Consider the following 13,163-nt stretch of genomic DNA (forward strand, 5'->3'; position numbering starts at 1 on the left):
CCACCTGTTGGGCCAAGAACAAGCACTCCTTGACGCCTTGGCAGGAGGCTGAGGAGCACCGACCCACTCGTAAGCCAGTTCAACGCTCCGCTGCACTTTTCCTTTTGGCAACTGCTCGGTTATCGTCCATCTTGTTTGCCAAGCAGCATCCTCCAGCCGGCCCCGCCTCCTGCCCACCGGAAGCCTTACAAATGTCAGCATCATAAACCAATTTTGTAAAAATTCCAATTTGTTTAGGTGAATTAAAGTGGCAACTGCGGGGTGAGAGTGCCGGGTGGAAGTCGTAAGCCGGCCAGCCGGGGGTTGGCCCTGAAGACGAGGCAGGGCTCAGGCGCGTGCTGTCATTTCCTCAATTCGCTCATGACATGATTCCGATTCTGATTCCTCACAATCCCACGTCCACGTCCCGTCCCGGGCGGTAGCGAGGGCCTGATAAATTGTTCAATCAACTTGTTTCGCAACTGAGCTGACTGGCAGAGCTGTGCCAATTCCCGAAAGTTCAGCGCAAGTTTTCCCGAGTGCCGGGGGAGGGGGCTGTCAGCAAAAAAAGTTTATTAAAGTTTATTAAATAGTCCGAGTGACCTGAAGCTGCCAGACCTGGCTCAAGCAATGATTCTTTCTGAAGGACACTGCCTCGTGGGGACGGATCGGCTGTCCCCTCCCACTCCGATCCTGGAATTCCATTAACGCATCTCGGGTAATGCATTTTGCACACCCTTCACCCCGTCCACGGCGAGCTGTTTAATTTCAAATTAGGGTGGCATTTTCGTGCCATGTGCCCGGGGTTAAGAGGGCAACCCTGGCTCGGGGGGAGCGGCCGTGTTTGTGATTTTCATTAATGGCATTTGGCACAAGTGCAGGAGCCCGGGCAACCCGAGCCGCCAGAGCCGCCCGAGCAACCCTTCGACGGACAAACTGCAATTATGGGCCCTAACTTTGACTCTGCCTTGGCTGACTGACAGAGGGCGGGCGGAGCTGAAGCCGAAAGCCAGGCCCGGCTTGCTACTTGCTAAACCAACATGGAGTCGGCCAGGGGGAAGCTCCCCGGTTCTGCATCCGCATCTTTGTCGGCGGCCCCCACTTCAAGTCAATCTTTAGTATTTGCAATCAATTTAATTTCAATGAGAGAGCTCCTGGGCGGGGATGGGCCGGCCGGCTGGGCCCGACGATAGGCCGGATTTTGTGTAAATATGCAAATCGAAAATGCAAATTAGTTGAATTTTGATTTTGTCTCGAGTGAGACGAACGAATGAAAGCTGAAGCGCTTCTTGCATTTCTCCGCCCATCTTTGCCGTATTTGTGATGTGGACCCGGTGATGTGGAAGAAAAGGCTGAGAGGGGGGGCTGGGCAGACTGGAATAGGATTAGGACGCCACACGTTTAAGCTCTTCAAGAGGATTTCTCCTACAAATCTCATTGGTAATTTTGGCTTTAAAGTGCCAGCCAGCTCGACAGGATATTTGATCGCAGCTTGCGATGATTAGAGGGACAGGCGATTACCTGACCTGTCAAGGAATGTGTCCAGAACAGGACTTTCTGGGTATTGAATTTCATGTTAATCAGTCAGCCTCTGTATTTATGCCTATTATCCTAAAACCTATTATCCTTCTTCCAACCATACAAAGGAGAATCCTCACATTAATTGAAGCTCGCGGTTCTGGCATTTGAAAATAATTCAAATATTCGAGCAAGATCGAGAAATTTTCTTTTATGTTGGTGGTTGTATATGGTTTCTCTCGTTTTTAATGAAAAAATAATAGGAAAATTGTTAAGCATCAATATCGTCACTGAAAAGCGCATCAATACTGCACCGTGTCGTATTCTTTTGATTATAATCTTGTTATTTTAATAAAAACTAATGAAAAAACCGTACTTTTTGTTAATTGAATCTTGTTATTTTAATCTTTATTAAACACTAACCACTGGGAGTAAAATAATTACATTTTTCGGTTGACTACAGTCCTCCAGTTGTGATTGTACCCTCGTTCCCACTCAGCTCTGAGCCACTCAGCATTCCGCACACAGACGCCGGAGAATAGATCCGAACCACTTGGTGCCTTTAGCTCTTTGTTGTTCCCAGTGAAGGGCCCTAAGCATCCATCACAGAAAACAAAAAATGATAAATACCAAACACAGCCGAGTGCATTCCTCAAATGCCTCAAAAATTAAAAAAAAAAAGTTAAACAAAAACACACGCTCCGTTTGGAAGTGCCGCATCAACCCTTCGTTGTGGCTTCTTAGCAACCCTGGGACGATGAACCCCGCAACGGACCCTGGGACGAACCCTGGCAAAACAGTTGGCACACTATTATTATCATAATGCGCGCTTCTACTCGCTCCCATTATGCTGATTATGCCCTCGCCGGCTTTTCAGCGGCTTGGTGCACGCCACGTGTGGCAGGAGGAACAGAGTGCACGGGGGGTTGCAGGGCGCGGAGGGTGGAGAAGTCACTTGGCACCAAATCAGTTTAGCAAACATGCACTCAAGACCACATTACGGCAAGCTATCGACTTCGATCTCAGCACTCTTCAGAATCACTTGCCACATTTCCATTTTATCAAGGGATTCTGAATCATGAAGGATACACAGATAAGACTCTAATGGACCTGAATTATGAACTTGACTACAAAAATAAACATTTGTTAAAGCTTATGTTAACTCATGCAATTATATTGAAATAGAAATAAGATCGGATAAGAAATAAACCTATAGGAAACGTAAGGAATATTCTTTGTAAACACCCGGTTCTAACGATATAATGATTTAAATATATGTGCATATAATTCATAAGATTCGATGTACTATTTGTGAGATTATGCTTTCAATTCATAACAAGTGGCAAGATGTACTAGGCTCAGTCGTATATGATATGAAATAAATGGAAAAAAGTAACTTTAAGTATTTGGTTTTTTTCTAAAAACCCTTGTTTTACCTTAGTTTTAGATTCCCTTTGGCTTGTTTTCTATAAGTTTTCTAATAAAGTCTTCCGGAATTCGCTTCCATTCCTCTCCCAAGGTGCACCAATAGAATAGATTTTTTTATCTTCCAATTTTTATGACAAAAACGATCTAATATTTTGCCAATTAAATTCTAGCTTATGTTAAAAAAACTATACTTAACTTAAAGTTAATCTTCGAACGCACCAAGTCTGTAAGGCTATTTTTACAGAAGCATACAACCGTATATCTTCAAACCGCATTGCCAACTCTATTAATCTTTTAGAATGCGTATTTCTCGAATTTTCAAATGAGTTTTCCAGCGATCCTCGAGCCTCCCCGAGTGAAAAGCGGCAACAGTGCGTGCTCAGCGCTGCGTGAGGGAAATGCCTGGGAAATGGACATGAATCGGAACGCAAAGCAGTAAATTAAGTGCCCGCTGGGAATTTTCTTTATCGAATTGTGCGACTGTGTGCGTGCCTGTCTGCCCCGTCTCTGAGACTGCCTCTCCCTCTCTATTGCTCTTCCCCGTCTCTTTTCCTCGCAGGCTGTTTGCCCCATTACTTTTGCTTGTATGCCTACACTGGGGGAAAAATTAAACCTTCACATGTTATCCCCAAACAATCATTATACCCGGTACTTTTGGAGTAAAGTCGGTATCAACAATGGCTGCTATCAGTCCAAGAATGCTTAGCTCTAAGGTCTTATGGGTTGGTAACCATTAGTATCTTGGTTAGTATCCATTAGTAAGTATCTTCCAATAACGGTCGAATCAGACAAAATTCATACCAGAAATTTAAATTATTTTTTAAAGACCAACATGAAACCTGTTTCCAGGCGTTTAAGCCAAAAAAATTCGATCCATTCCTTTGTATATTTTTCTCCGTGGAACGGCGGCTATAAAGAGCGTTTCTGTGGCATTCCCGCCGCCCGCCGATTTCAAAGGTCCCTGATGTTGGCCTGGGTGCCACATCCCCTGTCCACTCAGCGCGCCCCGACCCTGACTTTTCGCCAAAACCCCCGTTTCCCGTACCCCGCTCGCCGACCCACGACCCCGAACCAAACCCTTTCCCAGCCGTCTGTGCTTACCCTTTCATTACGGACTCAGTCGGAATCGAAGTCTCTCCGAGCAGCTTTAAGTTCGCACTGTGTGTTTTTAAGGCCCGGCCTGGCAGTTTCTGCCTCTCCTGGCCCCCGACCTAGTGTGGTGGTTCTCCTTGTTCAGCCAGTGTATTGTTATGTTAATTTTTGATTATACGCAATCCCATTGTTGTTGTAGCCGACACTGCGAGATGCCGAGCGAGTGAGTGAGCGAGTGGCACGAGCCCAGCTTTTCATATCTGCGCTGCTCACTAATTTGTGCGCGTGCCGACGGCTCAGGGTGCCCCTGCCCCTGTCCCTGCCCCAGATACCGCTCCCCCTCCCCGCCCCTGACGAGTTGATCTACCCCTGTCACTTACCCCCGTCCCTGGGCTCAACAGCGTTTGTCAATCGCACCGAATAGTGCGGAATACCCAATCCGATCCCAATTTTCTCTGGCGGAACGTCTGCCTTTTGTGTCTGCTCACTGAGGGCGTCGTGTTCTCCTCATGTCCACGTGCCGGGCATCAGTTTCAAGTTCGCCCCAACTAACCCGCCAAAGGGGTGTGAAGCCTCCGTCCACCACCCACAGTCCTGCCTAACTCTAAAATTAAAAGTGTTGCGCTTAAGTGTTTTGTTGTGTTTCCACTCGTTTGTTGTTTGTTTGTTGCTGTTGCCGTAGCCGCAAGCTTTAACTAATGTGTAAGACAAAACGAGCAGATTGTCCTAACCCAGTGCGGAGGATTGGGTGGGCCCCGGGCAAGGCCGGATCTGCGGCACGTCTTGGAAGGCCTTCGCACATTCCAGGGGTTTCTGGCCCGCCCCTGGACCCAGGGATGCGCAGCAATTACAATAGTCAATCAAGTTTGACTTGGGGCTAGGGTTACCCAAAGTTTAATGAATGAGGACATTCTGCGGCGGCTGAAGAGCTTAGCTTCTGGTTGGCCGGGCCCGGGGGTGGGTACTGCTTGAAAGTGTGTATCCGTTACAGCCACCAGACTCAGACTCCAGCTCCTGATACAAGATACCCGATACCAGATACAGAAATGTTAAAGAGTCCGAGACTCCAGGAAGGGGGTAATTATGCCCAGCGTCCAGGGGCTGGGGCCACTCTGGCTGGGGCGTGCAGAGGCCGCATAAATGAATAGGTATTATGAGCATTGAGGTGCTAATGGACACGACACGCCACACGGTTTGGGGGCAGTGCGGCGGGAACAAAGCGCTGCGGCCGCAAATTGCATTAGAAATGCAAACAAGTGGGTGGCAGCAGGGCCCACCCTGCCACTGCGACACCCTGCCACCCAGCAGCGCCCAGGCTGGAGCCGCAACTAGCGGAAATGTTCGACATGGAAGCGGCCGCTAATTGAATATACAAAATGCCCAGAGCAGGAGCATTTAACCCTCGCATGGAAGCGAGTGCGCAGATGAGTGAGGACCGCGTGCTGCCTAACCCCGGTTGCAATCTGATTGTCCGCCCCCGGGTTACCTGGGGTTCATCGCTCCGACCCTCAAGACTGCGCCTTTCGCTCAGTGTAGCTTCCGTGAGAGTTGTGTCAGTTGGTGGGTTCCTCGCCTCGCTTTGTTGCATTACCGCCGCTGCTTTCACGCTCATTTGACATACCCTTCCTGGACAGGGTTCCCATTGGCCAGGAAGTCGGAATGTTGGATGATAACGCCCGAATCCTAAATTAATTAGAAACCCTCCCAGTATTCAACAATATGCAAATAGCCTATGATTCTCCCAGGAGCAAAAGTTAAGCTGGAATTCATTTCCATGTTCTTTTGCCTTCCAGGGTATATGGACTTCGATTCTTCCCAAAGCTTTATTCTAGCTGTTTTTGTTTGTTAACCTTTGTAAATTTTAATCCCATCTATATGCTTATTTAGTTTGGATATCTGCAATTGGATTTCCCATCGCCCTGCCCTTAATGGGATGACTTTCCGGCTGCCCGCCTCCTGGACTTCCTGTTGCCCTTGTCGACCCTTGCCCTTTGGCCTTAACCCTTTCTGAAGGCGGTGGCGTTTATTCAAACACTGAGAAGAGTATCTAAATCAACACAATGAAACATGGCTTTTGTTTGGTATTAAGATAGGATTATTTATCAAATGAATATTATTTTTTAAAATATACAAAGTGGATGGAAAAAAAGAACCTGGTTGTGAAAAGCTTATTTTCTAAGAGTTAAACAAAGGTTTGTGACAACACTGGCAAAAAAGGATAATATTTATAAATAAAGAGTGCTTAGAAATCTTACATTTGTAACACGATAGTATTGTATCTATATAGGAAACCATCTAACCCTTCATTCTAGAGATTATGTTAGGAGCTGTATTTATATTTTATTCTTAATTTTGATAGAATTGCCATCCAAATTCGTGCAGTGCACTTTACCGCTATCGCCTTAATTGGAATTGCTTTACTTTTTACTTGCATTTGGTGCCCGCAGCCAGTCGTGCTTTGAAAGCCCGAATGTTATTCTGTCCCGGACTGTGACTGTTACTGGCTCCCTTGCTGTCACTGTTTCTGCGGGAGTCCCTGGCAGCCTTCCTGCGGCTCCTGCCCCTGGATATCTGCAGTTGTTATCTCAACTTCTCTTCGGTTGCAATTTCCATTGCGGCTCAGATCGGCAGGGCTCGACTCGGAATTGGCATTGGGAGCGGGCTGGGAACTGGAACTGGGACTGGGTTGGGGTTCACGTCTGCCTTTGGGTTCGGTTCGGTCTAGCTTCGTTAATCGGCAAGGCTTGTGTGGGATTAACCAGTTTTGGGGTAGCAGCCTGGGCCTCGGGGGAGGGATCGGGCCCGTGTAGGCCGTCCTATTGTTCTTGTTTTGATTGTTGCGAGCAGATGTCTGGGCAGCCAGCGGTGGGGACCGGGGAGTTCACCGGGGAGCCAAGCCAAGCCAAGTTGTTCTAACACCCAAATTATTAAGCATCGTGATTGGCCGAAACTAGCTAACTTTAATATTTCTTATCTCTTTCAGGTATGAACACATCCCACTGACTGATACGAAAGCCATTTGATTACGATAAGTATGCCATCAATAATTTAAGACCCACTATGTATGATTTCCGGCTCTGTCTGGAGTTCTAGTCTTGTGGCAGTCATGGAGTATGAAAACGAAAGTGGCGGCTATGGAGTGCCTGCCCCTTGGGTCTGTGGAAGGAAGGGAGGACGGGAATTTGTTTCCCCCTCCCTAGTTCAGAGTCTGGCATTCGCAGACGGCGGTCTTGTTGTTATGATTGGTTCTGGCTCTGAGGCCTGTTAATGAAATGTTTATTGGCCTGATTATTGTTCGCAGCCGTTCCTCCTGCCACTTCCTGCTTCCCCAAAACATCAATTGATTTTTGCAGTTCGTAAGTCGGCAGAGGCACGCACTTCCTGGCCACGCCTCCCATTGCACTCAAATTAGCAATTGTCGCAGTGGAACAACTGCATCAACATTCCCGCCAATGGTGAAAAGTCGTCACAGGACACGCAGCCCGGAGACCTAACATTTTCCTCCCCACTCCCCTGACTCCCCGCCCATTCAAAGGCAGCTGAAAACACCCCATGTCCATGGGGATGAACTCGTAACAATTAGCACTCCAGTTTGAGAGCTAAGAGATGGAGGATGCCTTGATTAGAACCCCAGAAGAAGGGGTAGTGCAATAATCAATTATGACAAATGATTCACCTCTTATCTGTAAACTATTCCGTACAAGAGCTAAAGAGCTGGACAACTAAGAGCCGTGTCAATGCTTGATGCTCTGCCACAACCGAACGCCCCCGCCTCCGCCGAAATGCTCCATTAGCGTCACACAATTTGTACCTCCGAAAAAAGAAATCCATCAGAGGGCCCCACAATAAAAACCAATTCCAATGAAATTTTTCATCCCACCAAATTGAAAAAGCGCAAAGGCCGGGGGAAGCCGAGGAGGAGCGGCCAAGGAACAACAAGAAGACAACAGAACGGTCGACCGTCGACGAGAAAACAAATAGCCACAGACGCGGCTCCGAGACGCGCAGCTTCCCTGCCTCCTGCCCTGTGCCGGGCACAATAGCCAAGGGAGTCTGGGAGTGGGGGCAGCCCGGTCCGAGGGGGAGTAGTCTCGAGAAGCCCTTTTTATGGTGCAACAAATCCCGAGCTGAATGAAAGCGGAGGGAAAGAATCGACCAACGCAAAGTGGGAAGCTGAACAAACAACGCGAACTCGTCCGAGAGCTCCCCGCCTTCCTTGGGTCGCGTTGGGTGGAGATGACTTCGCCATGACGACCACGATAGCGACGGCGATGACGCTGTGCCTATGTGGCACCGTATTATTAAGTGTAGCCAGAAGCAATTAGGTGTAGATAAGCAAACAATAATGTTCCCAGTCACGTACCGTCCGAACCTCGTCCCATTTGTCCGCCAAAAGCGACTCGGAACGGACAGGAGATGGCCAGTCGCCTGGTTCAATCACTCAAGTGTTTTGGCCAATGGACAACCGACATTGTTTGCTGACCAATTTTTGTGATATGATTTTCTTTTCATCTATTCGACAAATGGAAAAGTACACTCCTCGGTTTCAATAGAGGAAAACATAGATACCAGGTACTTGGCTTTAACAAGGTGCTCCATTATCAATTGCTTTACTCCACGCCTTCAATACACTACAATTTTTGAATGAATCCTTGGCTGTGTGACCAGGCATGGACATACTTCAGCATATCCTTCCAAATGTCCTTTGCGTCGGTTTATCCAACGTCGTTTTCGAGACAGTCGGCTCTGTCTCAGTAACTCAGTACCATCGTCTGTTTTGAAAGAAAAGGTAAAAGTAACTTATGGGGCAGAGACCAGGCGAACATACCGGTTCCAGCAACGAAGACAAAAAGGTGCTCAGCAGAGCGACTATCCCTAAAAGACGAACCGCCGCCCAGGACCCGAGTCTGGGTGCCGCTCCGAATTCATCACAAAGGCAGTGCCGCTGGCACTTGTCGCAATAGGTACCCGGGGTCTTTTCGTATTTGTAAACATGTGGGTGCAAGGCCACGTGACACCCCAGATTGGGCGAGTACATGCAGCAGTAACTCTCGGCATAGTCTGGGGAATACATGGGAAAACAAGAGACCTTAAACTTAGTCAGTAAGCCAGGAATCGGCTGATCATACGTAGCACGTAGGGGTACGGTGTGCACACGTCAAACGGCATCACAGGATCCGATGTACTGGTCGCATATTCACTGTTAGTGAGATATTCTGTGCTGACGATGCTCCTGTTTCCAGCGCAATAGTATCCTGTGAACTTCGATTTGCAGTGATGGTGCCATCTCTTGTTGCAGTCGATGCACCTTCCCAGTATGCCTGCAAAAAGAATTTATTTAGAGGCCCGAAAAGAAGGGGACGTTATTCAAGGGTCCTTGCCTGGTCCTAACAGCCAGAAAAGAATTAGGTATATCCACATTTCACTTCAAAATTTTGTTTTCTCGTGTTGTGTAAATATCTAAGCGTCTGTGATTATGAAACTTCAGGATCCCCAGGAGCAAAGAATTTTGTTATCATTCTAAGAATCCTGGGCGTTACATTTACGAATTACTTCCCAAACTAACTAAAACCAATCCACCATTGCCTTCCTTTCTTCTTGATCCATTTCACATATTAAAAGCAAGGAATAAGGAATAAGATTCCTTTTCATATTTGGCACAATAGGTGACGAATATTCCTATAATTATTAGAAACATTTATTTGATCCACTTATCCTTCAAAGCGAACCTCCCTCGTGCCTCCTTCTTCTGGAAGTTATTCTTTAGACCTTTACTTCAATAAATAAATCAAAGTAGCTTTTTCGACAGCTGTTCTCCATTTAATCCTCTAATTCTAGGTACAAAAATGTTTACATCAACATTTTTTAATCTAGTAATCATCAAAATCTATTACGATTAATAATATCCAAGCATACGTTTTTATAAGGGGAAACTGTTTTCTTTAATATAGTATTTATACTTTAAAGCCGATCTTCCTTGTTAATTCTACCACTGGAAATTATTATACTGCCCTGATAAATCAAAAAAAAATGAAAAATTTTTACTTCTCATTATTATTTAAAATTCTTGTTGAATAAAATCGTTGTTACTATTAAATCGTCCCATTGAAAGCAAAGAAATGTTTACATGAGACTTTACTACAGATTATGCGATCGGACCCCCATCATTTAGGGCATCGGAATGACGGCTGCATCTTTGTGATACCACGAGGAAGGCCGGCTGTTTTTTAATGAATTCTTCCTCCCTGGCGAATTCCCCAGAATTCTGTGCTCATTATGCTACGTGGGCCGCCATCGAACCGACTGGGCTCGGCTCAGCGGTTCCTGGAAATCGCCTTTATTATATGCAAAGGCAAAGTAACCGGACTGCGGAGGTGCCAAGAACTGTGAAATCGAGTGTTCTAAATCTGCAAATCGACCTGTGATTCATACGATTAGGCTGGGCTTTACGCTTAATTCGATCAAGGCCTCGAAGGTCAGTATAAAAACCTTCGTGAGATCCTTCCAAGCGGGTTTCATTGGGATAAGAAGTGCCCTTCATTGGGACTTGTCCGACTGTGTCTCCGAGGAAGTCTGGCAGAAAGATGTAATTGCTGGGGATGCTGGAGGCTGAGTGGGGCTGTACGGAATCCGTTTGAATTCCATTGGCAAGCCCTGCCCTCTGCCGATGTATTGTTATTCAAATGTCGTCATTAATACCTCACTGGCAATTGCAAGTGCTCCTCGACTAGGACGGATGCACGGATGCACCTGGGAGTGGGTGAATGGTGTCTGCAGTCACACGTCATGTGCGAGTGCTCCTGGAAGCCCCCATTGATTCAGTTTCGGGCTTTCATATGCAAATTCTTGCGACGTATCCGTGTGGCTGGGTGCCAATTTTTACAAGGCAATGGCACACTGCATTGTGGTCCTGTGTAGTCCTCCACCTCCTCCTGGCAGCCCTGTGCCTTTGGAAATTTAATATGAGAAAATGAAGTTTGAAGTGTTTTGAATTTATTACCTTCGCATTGAAGTCGGTCCACGGGGAGCTCAGTGCTCGAAAGTCTGCCCACATCTCGGTCTTGAAGCTGTGGCATTAATGGAACATTGTAACAATAAAACATTTCCCTCGCAGTCATCAAATATTTCCTGATTGTATCTCCCTTGGAGGGGAGGGCAGTTATAGTTGGTGGCAAACAAAAGGGGAAAAAATTGAAATCAAAATCATTTGTCCGTCTGCAAGGCCCGAGGAGAAACCCCGCATGACAGCCGCCTCATCAAAGCAGCAACAGCAACAATGACACCAGGCAACATCAATAATAGCAACAGCAACACCAACAGCCACAGCAACAACTATCGGGCACACATCGACAGCAACATAGTCATCCCCCGAATTGGTATTAAATTTCAGTCGCCATGGCCTACCCCAGAGCTCTTGTGGGTCGTCTTCCGAGTCCCCGGAGCATTTAATAAATTTATCAGCTGTGACCCATCGCAGCCTGATCTTGGACTGGTTCCATTTACCGATTCGAAGAACCGGGCTGTTGAAATCTTCGAGTTCTCCGTCGTTTATTACCATTTAATGTTAATGGATTCGGCCGCGAAGACACCATTTCAGATCGAATTCCAAAAGTCGACGAGATTCACCCAAATTGTTTTCGACTTACTGTCCTAGAGCGACCCACTCTCATTCGGATGATAGAAACTCACCTTCTCCCGTCAAGCTTTAATTAATCCTTAAAACTGAAAGTAAACACAGAAATTGTGGTTACTGGCTGGAGTGCCCGGGCCGCAAAATCCCCAATCTGCCACCCTCAGGCATCTCTCGAGGCCCTGACCTGTGAGCTTTTATTTTGCGAAAGTCGCATGTGGACTTAAGACAACCGACATCGAGTGGCATGTTGAGCTGCCAGTTTCAAGTTGCAAGTATCCTGTTCTGACAAAACACTGAACTGGCACGCTGTTAGAGCCAGAAAACGTTTCTTTTAAGCTCAAACACCAAGATGTTTATAAATCATAATATTCTGCGAACATCAACCCACTACGGCTACAAAGTCAGACCAAAATGGTATTACTTTTTAAAAAACATGTTCACAATTTTAATTCGATTATTATGTTTTTTTTGGGTGCTGTGAAGCAGTAACAAATAAAGGAAAGCAGGAAGACTGAATATAAAATACAAAAAAAACAGACCAACACTAAAAATTCCAATTAAATTATACAGAATGGTTCGCCACCTAAGGATATCCTTAGACTCTGTCCTCAACAAAAATTTATATATTTCAGAAAAATTCGAAATCCTTTTTTTGTTTGATTTGAAGTACTTTTAAGATCCAAAAGAACAGGCTCTTTGCGATTCACAATTAAATAGAACTTGAAAATATCGATTTCTAGAAATGCCTTCACGGATATATCCAAGTATTTTCTTGTGAAAGCGACAACCATTAGAAATGGTTCTGAAAGAAAACCTTTATTTTGGCTTTGAAGAGGGTATTAAATTTTGGTCAAAAGTGTCTAAAGTAGTGAAGGAACGAATTTTTCCGGCCTTATATTAATTCATATTATTCATATTATATTCTCCGGACATATATTCTTGGTTTGGATCCTTTTGTGATTCAAAACAGGCATGATGGGACTAGCCCTACAGTTTTGAAGATATCGATTGTAAACTTTAAGTGCCCTTTGAAGTTAGCTATAGCGATGGAATACTATAAATATTACGTTTAATGTACTCCATTAAAAATTATATATTTTACTATGAAAGATTTTGAAACATACTTTACTCTTTTCATCTCACATAAGCATTTTCCAGGATGAGAATAATATTCCCATGTTTTCCGAGTGAGATGGAACTATTTTTTGGAAGGTGGTTATTACTATGCGAGAAGGTTATCTTATTTTGTATAAGAATGGATCTATAGCCCGTATTTTTATACCACTTCTAAAGCCTATTCTTTTCAATAAAGACGTATGTTCTTCTTCCAGCATAGCTAATTTTTTCGAGCCCTTGGCAACCGAATATGCATGTAATTCCCCCGATTCATCCTACTGCAGATTCCCTCTTGTAATGATAAATCATCTTTCGAATTCTGGCTTTGTTTTTCTTTTTATTTTCTGATTCGGTAACAGTTGAGGTCTTTCATCGGATGCCTCTCAAGGGGTTCGGA

General features: G+C 45.6%; 2 protein-coding genes across 2 annotated transcripts in view; one reads left to right on the plus strand and one right to left on the minus strand.

Annotated features, from left to right (window-relative positions):
- The window catches only part of jing (AE binding protein 2 jing), a 118,054-nt gene that overhangs the window by 89,488 nt on the left and 15,403 nt on the right, over window positions 1-13,163 (plus strand). The gene's annotated exons all lie outside the window — the stretch shown is intronic.
- LOC108122268 (uncharacterized) lies at window positions 8,584-9,553 on the minus strand. Its single transcript, XM_017236829.3, has 4 exons — window positions 9,399-9,553; window positions 9,147-9,338; window positions 8,846-9,078; window positions 8,584-8,789 (listed from the first exon to the last, which is right to left on the minus strand). Exons 1-4 carry the CDS (start codon window positions 9,436-9,438, stop codon window positions 8,769-8,771), a joined length of 486 nt encoding a protein of 161 aa, XP_017092318.1. The 5' UTR covers window positions 9,439-9,553; the 3' UTR covers window positions 8,584-8,768.

The sequence above is a fragment of the Drosophila bipectinata genome, chromosome 2R, assembly GCF_030179905.1.
Source record: "Drosophila bipectinata strain 14024-0381.07 chromosome 2R, DbipHiC1v2, whole genome shotgun sequence".
Classification (NCBI taxonomy): domain Eukaryota; kingdom Metazoa; phylum Arthropoda; class Insecta; order Diptera; family Drosophilidae; genus Drosophila; species Drosophila bipectinata.

Coding starts and splice junctions, on each gene's coding strand:
- LOC108122268 (XM_017236829.3), bottom strand. CDS start 9,438: ATGTGGATATACCTAATTCTTTTCTGGCTGTTAGGACCAG. Junction 9,339..9,398: donor TTTCTGGCTGTTAGGACCAG/GCAAGGACCCTT, acceptor TTCTTTTTGCAG/GCATACTGGGAAGGTGCATC. Junction 9,079..9,146: donor ACCGTACCCCTACGTGCTAC/GTATGATCAGCC, acceptor TGTATTCCCCAG/ACTATGCCGAGAGTTACTGC.